Source organism: Squalius cephalus (assembly GCF_949319135.1).
Source record: "Squalius cephalus genome assembly, chromosome: 17".
Lineage (NCBI taxonomy): Eukaryota > Metazoa > Chordata > Actinopteri > Cypriniformes > Leuciscidae > Squalius > Squalius cephalus.
The window spans coordinates 3330163-3342980 of NC_137138.1; the positions used below are offsets into that span (position 1 = coordinate 3330163).

The 12818-nt window shown below is 36.4% G+C and overlaps 1 protein-coding gene across 3 annotated transcripts in view; it reads left to right on the forward strand.

The window, feature by feature from the left end:
* Positions 1–12818, forward strand: part of LOC307144872 (uncharacterized protein) — a 49456-nt gene that overhangs the window by 29118 nt on the left and 7520 nt on the right. For 2 of the 3 annotated variants that reach the window (XM_079847534.1, XM_079847536.1), the window contains 13 exons: positions 1103–1198; positions 1448–1582; positions 3087–3182; positions 3506–3712; positions 4260–4364; positions 4949–5101; positions 5499–5666; positions 7266–7439; positions 8555–8644; positions 9564–9647; positions 9724–9842; positions 11806–11914; positions 12469–12632. In XM_079847534.1, the coding sequence (XP_079703660.1) occupies positions 1103–1198; positions 1448–1582; positions 3087–3182; positions 3506–3712; positions 4260–4364; positions 4949–5101; positions 5499–5666; positions 7266–7439; positions 8555–8644; positions 9564–9647; positions 9724–9842; positions 11806–11914; positions 12469–12632 (1700 nt within the window). The remainder of the gene's footprint in view (positions 1–1102; positions 1199–1447; positions 1583–3086; positions 3183–3505; positions 3713–4259; positions 4365–4948; positions 5102–5498; positions 5667–7265; positions 7440–8554; positions 8645–9563; positions 9648–9723; positions 9843–11805; positions 11915–12468; positions 12633–12818) is intronic. The other variant, XM_079847535.1, reaches the window with a different exon arrangement.

Genomic DNA, 12818 nt, shown 5'->3' on the forward strand with positions numbered 1-12818 from the left:
GTAGGCGTTTACAGTAGTCATGTACATTAGGCATTTACAGTAGGCGTTTACAGTAGTCATGTACATTAGGCATTTACAGTAGGCGTTTACAGCAGTCATTTACAGTAGTCGTTTACAGTAGACGTTTACAGTAGTCATTTACAGTAGGCGTTTACAGTAGACGTTTACATTAGGCATTTACAGTAGCCGTTTACAGTAGTCATGTACATTAGGCATTTACAGTAGGCGTTTACAGTAGTCATGTACATTAGGCATTTACAGTAGGCGTTTACAGTAGACGTTTACATTAGGCATTTACAGTAGGCGTTTACAGTAGTCATGTACATTGGGCATTTACAGTAGGCGTTTACAGTAGATGTTTACATTAGGCATTTACAGTAGGCGTTTACAGTAGTCATGTACATTAGGCATTTACAGTAGGCGTTTACAGTAGTCATGTACATTAGGCATTTACAGTAGGCGTTTACAGTAGTCATGTACATTGGGCATTTACAGTAGGCGTTTACAGTAGACGTTTACATTAGGCATTTACAGTAGCCGTTTACAGTAGTCATGTACATTAGGCATTTACAGTAGGCGTTTACAGTAGTCATGTACATTAGGCATTTACAGTAGGCGTTTACAGCAGTCATTTACAGTAGTCGTTTACAGTAGACGTTTACAGTAGTCATTTACAGTAGACGTTTACAGTAGCCATGTACAGTAGTCATGTACAGTAGGTGTTTACAGTAGCCATTTGCAGTAGGCGTTTATAGTAGGTGTTTACAGTAGCCATGAACAGTAGTCATGTACAGTATGTGTTTACAGTAGCCATTTGCAGTAGGCGTTTATAGTAGGTGTTTACAGTAGCCATGTACAGTAGTCATGTACAGTAGGCGTTTACAGTAGTCATTTTCAGTAGTCATTCACAGTATATGATTACAGAAGTCATTTACAGTAGTCATTTACAGTAGGTGTTTACAGTAGTCATTTACCGTAGGCATTTACAGTAGTCATTTACAGTAACCATTTACAGTAGGCGTTTAGAGTAGTCATTTACTGTAGGCATTTACAGTAGCCATGTACAGTAGTCATGTACAGTAATGCCTCTGTGTTCCTCCAGATGGGCGGCTTTGACAGTCCTCCCAGAGTTTTCAACAGTCCATATTCGACGCTGTCGTTGGACTACAATCCCATCCAAAGAATGGCAGATTTTAAGGTAAATAAGTCACATTCTGTGTTTATGTATGAGTGTGTGTCCCTCTAGTGGACAGAACATGTACTTCAGCTCCATCCGTGTGTGTATGAACACCTAAAGTGTCACATAAATACTTAACTGTCTTCAACAATGATTATCCGCTTCTTTTATAATTATTATAGCTCTTGTGACTTCATATTAATCCAGACTACACGAGATAAAACTTCATCTGTCACACTGCAGGACTATTGACTGTTGTATTTGTATCAGACACAGGAAGTGATGTCACCTGGCGTCTCTGAGATGAACCTCTTTGGTCTGAACCGAAGTCCCGTTACGAGTCCGGCGCTCAATCACCGCTCGCGCATCGGCTACGACAGTCTGACGCGCAGACGAGACGTGAGCGTGAGTTTATTCCTCAGCAAACCATAACCTTCCTTTACTGTCGAATGAGGATTATTAAAGGAGAACTCCGGTCAATTTTAACATTGAGCTCATTTTTTTGTACATTTGGAGTGCTGTCAGTACAGAGAACAACGACGGTGTTGATCGGTGTTGCCTACACCGTGTTATCCTCTTTTTAAAATGTGCACCCTGTTGACTTCAATGGGGCAAGTTTTAAACCTACTTTTAGCCTCTTAACATCCTTGATGTGTCATTACAAGTGCACAGAAAATGTGAGTGATTCCTTCTGAGTGAACACGAGTGAATCTGACTGCAGTAGATGTTAAGAGGCTAAAAGCAGGTTTAAAACTTGCCCCATTGAAGTCAACAGGGTGCAAATTTTAAAAATAGAATAACTCGGTGTAGGCAACACCGATTTTTGTCGTTGTTCTCTGTACTGACAGCACTCCAAATGTATAAAAAAATGAGCTCAATGTTAAAATTGACCGGAGTTCTCCTTTAATAAAACCATGTCAATATAGTTTTTATGAAATTGTTGGGAAAAAAAATATATAAATATATAGATAGATAGATAATTATTATTTAAATAATATAATAACATAATTATTTTAATTACAATTATTTTAATACATTATGCATACATACACACACACACACACACACACACACACACACACACACACACACACACACACACACACACATATATATATATGACAAATATTTAAAGTTTATTAAAAAAAATTATAGATTTAAATGAATTGTTTATATATATATATATATATATATATATATATACAATTTAAATAGATTAATACAAAATACATATATATTAATTATAATTCTATACTAAGAATTATATAAATATATATATATATATATATATATATATATATATATATAATTTAAATAATATAATAACATATTTATATTAATTATAGTAATACATTATGCACACATACACACACACAAATATATATTATAAATATTTAATTTATGTAATGGTAATATATGTATATTTAATGTAATTAAATAAATGTATAAAACATTTTTAAATTATAGATTTAAATGAATTATATATATGTGTATGTATATTAAATAAAATAATACAATAACTAATTAAATATTCATTCAATATATATAAAGATAATATATGTATATATACACATGTAATTAAATAAATTACTATTTAAAATAAAATTATATATTTAAATTAAGGATATATATATATATATATATATATATATATATAGATATATATATATATATATATATATATATATATGAAATAAATAAATAAATTTAAATTTTATAATTTTACAATTATGTATATATATTAATTTAAATGTATAATTAAATAACTTACATTTTATTTATATTTATATGTATATATAGTTATTATAAAGTTATTATTCAATATAGCCATAAATTGGTGTTTTACTGACACTTTGTGTTTAACTAGAACTAAGTAAAAATAAAACGTATCTGAACTGTTGTTCTCCAGAAGGCGACGCCGAGTCAACTCATGCAGCGAAACAACCAGCCGAACAAGCGTGATTACGTGCAGGAGTTGACCAATCAGCTGGACGACTGTCGCAGGGTCAGTGTCAAACACACACACTCTCCACAGCCAAACACACACACACTCTCCACAGCCAAACACACACACACTATAGTGTTCTTCTGCTGTTCTGCAGAGGTTTCTGTCCACTGGAAATCATTCAGAAAAACTGAAATGTTTTACTCAGTGTTTTGTTGAGATCAATCCAATGTCTGTATAGACATGCATGAGCTGGAAACACTTTACAGTAAGTTTTACAATGGTTCTCTACTGTCAGTAAGAGAAAAATCCTCAAGTTTTTCCACAGAATTCATGCAGAAAATGTAGATTGCCTTTAACGTGTGTTGATGCATGTGCTCCAGAGGAACCAGTTTCTGGAGGCGGAGAGCGTCGAGCTGGAGAAGGAGAGGAATCAGATCCGCTTCGAGATGCGAGGACTTCTGGTGAACAATGAAGATCTTCTGCGGACCAACACACAGATGCAGGGAGAGACCAACCGGCTGAGAGAGATGATCGTGGAGTTAGAGAGCAACAACAACGTGATGCAGGAGCGCTTCAAAAAGATGGAGGTACAGTTCGTTTTCTCCATAAGGACACGGATTTTTAATGATAACGTATAAACCTTTAAAGACAGTGAGCTGTGAGGTTGTTAATCAGTTGTGTTTGCTTCTGTTGAACCTGTTAGCCTGCATTATTTCAGCTTATTCTTAAAATAATCATGTTTAACAGTGGAATTCTTGATGAAGAACTACATTACCCATAATGCTGTACTGAAAATTCCACCAATCAGAGAGTCGAAACTAGAGCTTGTCAGCTCCGCCCACTCCCATGAATGCAAATGACGTAATGGAGTCATTATAAGTAGTTCTATATTCCTCCATCATTTTTAATTTGATTATGTCATTCGCAGTGCATCATGGGATTGTAGTTCTTTCCCTCACTAAAGATGTTCAGTTCACAGTCTATCTTGCTTTGGTTCATGGCGCTTTAACCAGGTCTTTTTTTAAAATCCCAGTGGGAGAAATGAATGGAGAAAAGTGGGCGGGCACTAATGCACTCTAGAGCCGTGATCAGGTGATGGAGATGATTGACAGGTGTGTGTGTGTGTGTGTGTAGAACGAGCTGAAGGAGGCACGTGAGGTGATGGTGGAAGCAAACACTCAAGAGTACGCCTTCAACTTTCTGCAACAGACGCTCAAGAACAAAATACAAGACACAGAGGTGTGTACGACACAAACACACACACTCTCTTAATGTCATCATTATTACTGTTTCTTTTTAAATGCTAGTGTGTATAATGATATATTCATGGCAGGGTTATGTGAGTTAAAACTAAAATCATGAAAAATAATTGAAATAAAATAAACATTGACTGAAATAAAATAAATGTGTTTTATTTTAGCTAGTTGCTAAGACAATATTTCTTATTTTCTCTAAAAAAAAAGCAATTTGTTTTTTTATTAGTAGTAGTTTATTATATTATTTATTTATTATTTTTGTTATAATTATATTTTTTATAATTTTGTTTTAATTATAAGTTTGTTATAATTCTCTGTTGTTTCATTCCTTTTTTCATGCCGATAAACTTTTCAAAACCCCTTAGAAACATAATTTAATAATAATAATAATAATAATAATAATAAATATCAACATCAGGAAAATGGTTATTGAAAGATGTTCATCTATTGTGTTTTTGTGAAGGTCATGTAAAATCATTGAAAATACATTGATACATGTATACATGCTTGTTGTATTTTATTGTGTGTGTGTTGGTCCTGAGTCTGATCTTCCGTGTGTGTGTGTAGGAAGCTCTGGAGAAACAAACACAACACGCTCAGAGTGTGTCTGAGAAACTGTGGCTGACTGAGCGCAGTCTGGAGGAGCTGGAGCTCGAGAAGGAGAACAAGACCAAGAAATCTCTCGAACTCGGCAATACTGTTTTCAGACTGGAGACGGAGGTACACACACACACACACACACACACACACACACACACACACACTCACAATCTCTCACAGATACACATACAGGTGAAACCTGAAAAATTTGAATATCATGCAAAAGTTCATTTATTTCAGTAATTCAACTTAAAAGGTGAAACTAATATATTATATAGACTCAATACATGCAAAGTGAGATATTTCAAGCCTTTATTTGTTATAATTTTTACTGAAATAAATGAACTTTTGCACGATATTCTAATTTTTGGAGTTTCACCTGTACACTCACACACAAACACTCACTCTCAAGTTGTTTCAGAGTTGGAGAAATATCTTCTCTTCTTCAGAATAACGAATCTGAGGATGAATGCAGAAAGTTAATGGTCTGTTGTGTGTGTGTGTGTGTGTGTGTCAGCTGGCGGACTCTCTTCAGGAGGCTCTCCAGGCGCGAACGGAGCTGAGTTTGCAGCAGAAGCTTCGGGCCGACGCTCAGCTGAGAGTGGAGGAGCTGGAGGAGAGTGTGCTGGAGAAAGACCAGGAGCTGCTGAGACTCACACAGATCGTCTGCAGACTGCAGGGAGAGGTGAGACACACACACACACACACACACACACACACACACACACACACACACACTACTGAACTACTGCAGGGAGAGGTGAGACACACACTAGAGCTGTCACTTTTGTTCGATTTTTAAAACATAAGTGTTCATTGAATCGATTGTAAAATCGATTTTCCATGTCTAAAGACGTTTCCATTTTAAACGCCAAATATGGGCAAATCCACGGACGACTAACAGGCATTAGGACGAACGTAAAGAGGGCACTTGAGACGCGCACAAGTCAGCAAATATTCCTGATGATTTATTGGCGTGAAGTTTCGTGCACAATGACAAACAGGAGTGTAACATTCTCGAAAAGCAATACACAGAGTGGACTGCCATAACATCAATGAACAACATCACTGCAGGATTCAACATGGCTGTGTTTACCATTAGAAATGTCAAACAAATTTTGCCTACGTAGGCGATTGTAAACCGTAGCCCGAATCTGTATCTGTATGCATGAGACTGTCTGCATACCAGCAGAATTCACAGTTTTGTTGTAAAAAGAGACACATTATGCAGCATAATTATAAGTATTATTTGCTTTTATGCGTGTTTGTCAGACGCTGTGTGCCGCGCGTTCGCTGCGGGCGTATCGTGACGAGCTGGACACGCTCCGAGAAAAGACCGTTAAAATCGATTCCCTATTTTCGTTTTCGAAAAATTGCGTTGGTTGGTCCGATCGATTGTGCAGTCGATTTTCGAACGTAAAGTGACAGCCCTAACACACACACACACACACACACACACACACACACACACACACACACACACACACACACACACACACACACACACACTACTGAACTCCTGCAGGGAGAGGTGAGACACACACACACACACACACACACACACACTACTGAACTACTGCAGGGAGAGGTGAGAGATTCACACACTCACTCATCACTTAATCCTGAAAAATATAATATATATCACAGTTTACACACAAATATGAAGCAGCACAACTTCAACATTTATAATAATCAGACATTTGTTTTGAGCATCAAATCATCATATTAGAATGATTTCTGAAGTATCATGTGACACTGAAGACTGGAGTAATGATACTGTGAGTGTGTGTGTGTGAGTGAGTGAGTATGTGTGTGTGAGTGAGTTAGTGTGTGTGTGTGTGAGTGAGTGAGTGAGTGAGTGAGTGAGTGAGTGAGTGAGTGAGTGAGTGAGTGAGTGAGTGAGTGAGTGAGTGAGTGAGTGAGTGAGTGAGTGTGTGAGTGAGTGTGTGAGTGACTGTGTGAGTGACTGTGTGTGAGTGTGTGAGTGAGTGTGTGAGTGAGTGAGTGTGTGAGTGAGTGTGTGAGTGAGTGAGTGAGTGAGTGTGAGTGAGTGTGTGAGTGAGTGTGTGAGTGAGTGAGTGTGTGAGTGAGTGAGTGTGTGAGTGAGTGAGTGAGTGAGTGTGTGAGTGTGTGAGTGTGTGAGTGTGTGAGTGAGTGAGTGAGTGAGTGATTTGATTTGATTGATTTAGGCGTGTCTCATCAGTTCTAATGTTGAAGTTCTCTCTGCACTGGACTCCATCATGACTCTGAGTGTGTGTGTGTGTGTGTGTGTGTGTGTGTGTAGGTGACGGATAAGCTGAGCTATAAGGAACAGACTCTAGAGGAGGAGATTCAGCTGCGTGAGCGAGTGCAGCTTCAGTGCAAACAGGCCGAGAGAACGGTGGAGGATCTGCGGATGGAGATGCAGACGCTCAGCCAGAGCAGAGACGACCTCTCCAAACAGCTCAAACTAGCACAGGTACACGCGTGTGTGTGTGTGTGTTCACTGCTGACAACACTGTCAGGTCGAGTCAATACAATAGATGTTATACAGCAGCTTTACAGTGTTGAACAGGAAAACCAATGATGCAAACGTCATCAAATATGAGACTAATTCAAGTTCTGCTGTAAAGCTGCTGTACTGAAGACAATAGAGTCATTATTCAGATCAGAGTTTTGTTTTCATCTGATAGTGTCAGTGCAGTCAAAGAGATAATATTACTGAATATTAAGTAACCGTGTTTGTGAAAAACTGCCTATTTGCATATTATTTGCATTAGTGATGCATCAAAATACATTTTTACTGACCGAAATTACTGACCTTTTACTGACTGAAGTTTTCAATTAGCTGGAAACCAAAAATAAAGTTTATTTAATAATCAAGTAATTGATCAAATTTATTTATAATCAGCACAAAAAAAAAAAGTTTTATATAAAATATTAAGTTGCTTATATGGCAGTTTTTATATAAACTTTTTCATGGTATATTGATTAGTTGTTTATACAAACATTTAAACGTTGGCTGTCATAACTTTTCTTCATGATTTATTCAAATATGCATTTAATAATGAAGACAACAGCTTTAGAAATAAATATATAAAAATAAGAATAAATTTTTTTGTTTATTAATTAATAAATTATATTATGTTACATGAAAATATGAATAAATTAATAATTATTGTTTAATTATTTAAAAATATATTATATTGCATTATATTATATATTCAATGTATTTAAATGCATTAATACATTTATTTATTATTTTCATTGAATTATTTAAAAATAAATATATTATATTGCATTATTCTTATTTAATATAATAAATAATATATTTATTTTAATGCATTAATATGTTTATGTTTTAATTCATCTATTTAAATAAATACATTTATTAATTTATAAATTAAATATTATAATGAAAATGTAATATAGTGCATATATTTATTAAAACGGGTTAAAAATTTATTTTCGCGGGTTTGTGTTTTTGAGGTTTGCACAGAGATAACCATTTAAAAAAAAAATTTACATGAGTTTTTTTCATGCATTATGTGTTCTGGTGTCTGTTCACACTGCTGACAAGACTGTGTGTTTCAGGAGAAGATCATTGATCTGGAAGCCGATCTGGAGGAGCTTCACGAGAACGAGCAACGATGGGTGTCCAAACACAAGAGAGCTCTGGATCAGGTGACCGACCGACACTGATAAAACCACTCCTCTTGTTTTCCAGTACGAATATCAAAACATTCTGACAGCAAGTTGCATTAAAGTCCCTTTACCCTTTAGTGCTCTTTACGTGTCGGTCAAAAATGACTGAATTTAAAAAATATATATATATTTCAATGAAATTAATGTATTATATTTTAGTTCGGTAATGTTTTTCATTTAATATTTTGTATTTTTAGGGGATTTTATGGTACTAAATTAAATTTATGCAGTATTTATAATCCATTTATTCACTTTTTAAGCATAGACGTGAAAATGTAATTTCCAGCTTAAACTGTGGTAAATCTTGAATGCTTTAGAGTACAGACTGAAGTTTGATCACTTTTTAAAGACGACACTTGGCGGATTATTGCTGAAGTGAAAAAAGTTACAGAATTTTACATTTGTTTTTATGAAAAATGTGCAAAAATACTATTTTGAAATGTATATTTTCAAACACGTTTTACTCTCAAACTGTGATAAAATGAAAGCCATAGATCTAAACAAGTTGTGTTCATTATTTGAGCCTGATATCTCAAAAAATGAGTTTTCAGTCAGATTTTGTTTGGGCTGCAGCGAAACAAACCTGTTAACAGGTTTAACCTGTTCCAATCATGTCCATGATTATTTTGTGTGTTCACACAGCAAGTGCCAAAACCGTTACCAAGTTTCGTACCATTTCGATGAAGAAAAAATGTAAAAACAAAAAATTTTCGGTCAAAAATGATCAAAGAGCATCAGAGGGTTAAAGCAAGTAACTTCACTCGACGGCCAACTTTGAGATGCTGGAAAACAAGACAGACGTTCTGAGGAAGAACAGCAGTTTTTGCAGAGCAAACAGTTTTTAGTCAGGAAAGCAGATGAACAGAATGGTGTGTAAACGTGTGTGTGTCTTTCACAGTCTGAGCAACTGCAGATGAAGCTCATCCAGGAGAAAGATCTCAACGAGCAGCTGGAGTGTGAGAAGGCCATCATGGAGAGACAGGTGTGTGTGTGTCTGTTATCATAGAAATATCTTTAATAGTGAAAGATGATGATGCTGACGCTGCTGATGTGTGCAGCTGAGAGATCTACGCAGTGAGATGGAGGAGCTTCAGAATAACAGAGTCGAGGTCGATTCTGTCACTCGAGCTGAGATCAAAGCCAAAGAGCTGGAGAACACACTGCGTGCAGAAGAGAGGTCAGACACACACACACACACACACACACACACACACACACACACACACACACACACACACACACACACACAAACACACACTCTCACACACACAAACACACACTCTCACACATGCTCATTGTTAGTTCATGTTCACGGGAGATTAATTTAAGTTTAAAGGGGTCATGAACTGGATTTTTAAATTATTTTATAATGTTTCCTGAGGTGCATTTATAATGATAATATGATTTTTACATAATTTTTTTTCACAATTTTGAAATAAATGGCTATTTCCTAGCCTGATTTTAGCCTCTGATTTGAATGCTGTTAGAAGGGGCGTGTCTGTGTGAGACTTCAGTGTAAACGCCCACTGCTGTGATTGGCATATTGCATATGAAATAAGTGGGAAAATGTGGAACCCTCTCAAATACTTTTATTGTTTTTAATTAACGAATCGTGAAAAGTGTTGTTTATAGCATTATATTTAGATCTATTCCATCATATGAAAGGTTGCAGTGATGAGCATTGAGCAGAAGTCTGTTGTTCGCGTGAATGAAGTGATCTCATCATTGCAACGCAATTTCTGCACTCTCACGAATGCTTTCACCAAATAACAATGCAAACACGATGTAAATACAGTAAGAGCTTCGTTGTGCAGTGTAGCAGCGTCATTGATTTCATAACGAGTTTTGGCAAGTGTCCAGATAAACTCGCGCTGTGTGATTGACAGCTTGGGCGATTGGGAAGGGAGCGTTCTTTGATCGCTTTCTGTATATAATTTAATCACAGTTTAAATAACAGATTATTTTCATGTTACTAAGAGACACAATGTGAAGTTGATTGTTTAGGCACTGGCTTGATTTACTGATGCAACAGTATTGAACGATTTTGAGAGAAATATTATCTGTCTGAACTTGATTACTCATCAGAAATCACTGATCACAGATCAGGCATTAGAATAAGCATGGTTACTTACATGTTTGTGGCGTTGCTGGCAGATCCATATCGTAAAAGTCTATTTGCAAAGCCTGCGCCGAAATTGCGACTGATTTAACAAATAATCCACAGTGTAATGTACAGAATACAAATAAATAATGCTCTGCTGAGACTTTCACAGTTGAAAAAAAACCCACTTTCCTAGCATTAGGATAATTTGGAAGTTAATGGTATTGATCCTGTGTCGACCTTTACTCGCTATTCACTAACGCTCCAGTGGGCGGAGCCAAAGACGCAGTGATGTAGACGTAGGTGTTGATATTCTTCTGCAAAGGCGGTCTTTCGCTGCCCTGTGACGTCATAATTCCACATTTTTTAGATCCTGTCATTATCTGGCCTTGATCCCAATAAAAGCTATTTTTGGAATATCAAGGAAGTTCTGAGTTTTGAAACTTACAGGATATTTTTTTTATAGTATAACAACCTCTTAACTGTTGAAAGATCAAGGAAAATTTGAATTCTCAGTTCATCACCCCTTTAATGTGATCACGAGTTCCTCTGGGGAATGCAATAGTTGTGCAAGAGAATGCATTGAAATATAATTTTTCTCCCTTTTCATATATATATATATATATATATATATATATATATATATATATATATATATATATAATTATTTATTTTTTTCATCACCATGTGCATATATGGGCTCTGAAGTTTACTAATAATTTGGCTTTTGAAGAAAATATTCTATTCGGAATCTTAAAGGATTCCGTCAGGCACTTCATACTTCCATCATGAATCATTTTACGGAATTATTTTAGTTTTAATTTAGTTTAATTCTTTTTTCTTTTCTTTTTTTAATTAAAGTTTATGAATTAAACCACTCATAAACATACTATTTGTATTATCCAATCATTTAGGAAATTTCTCTGTATACCTTTTTGGCATGACGGGTTCTTTAAGATTGAGTGCAGAAGCCTAGAGTTCTAAACAGAAGCAGATTGTGTCAGAATGATCCTCTAAAGACTCTCTCTCTGCTCCTCAGGAATAAAGTGGTCATGAGCAACACCATCAGCAAACTGGAGAGGAAGATCCACGAGCTGACGGAGCAGATGGAGGAGGAGAACAGGATCTCCACAGAGCAGAGGGAGCTGGTACGACACACACACACACACACACACACACACACACACACACACACACACACACACAGACAGCAGAGGGAGACACAACACTGAACAACATCACACACACTGACAGACAGCAGAGGGAGCTGGTACGACACACACACACACTCACAGACAGCAGAGGGAGCTGGTACAACACTGAGACACACACACACACACACACACACACACACACACACACATACACTCACAGACAGCAGAGGGAGCTGGTACAACTCTGAGACACACACACTGACAGACAGCAGAGGGAGACACAACACTGAACAACAGCACATCACACACACACACACTCACATACAATTATTTAATAATGTAATAATATTTCTTTAATAAATGATCTCTTTTATACTTACATTTATCTTTCCATATATTTTTTGTGTTTGTGCCGATGCAAGTTTTATTCTCGTAGTTATTGTTAGTGATTGAACAAGTGATCAGAACCAATGTTCTCCTGGAGGATAAACTGTGAAAAAGGAGTGTTTTGGTCCTCTGGTCTGAAGGTTGTGTGTGTGTGTTTGTAGATGACTCAGCGGATCCGTGTGTTGAAGAGACAGCTGAACGAGGCCGAGGAAGAGGCGAGTCGACGGGACGTTCAACACCGACACACACAGAGAGAACTGATGGAGGAGAGAGAAGCCAACAGCCGACTGCAGAGACAACTGCTGGACCAACAGCTGACCAATAAGTACGTACACGCACACACACATGCACACACACACACACACACACACACACACACACACACACTCAATGAAGCCCATCAAGTAAATGATGACAGAATTTTGGGTGAACTATCCCTTTAATGCATATTAATATCAAATACATTTATTAAATAATAAATGCATATTTCTTTCTTTATTTGTTGTAAATT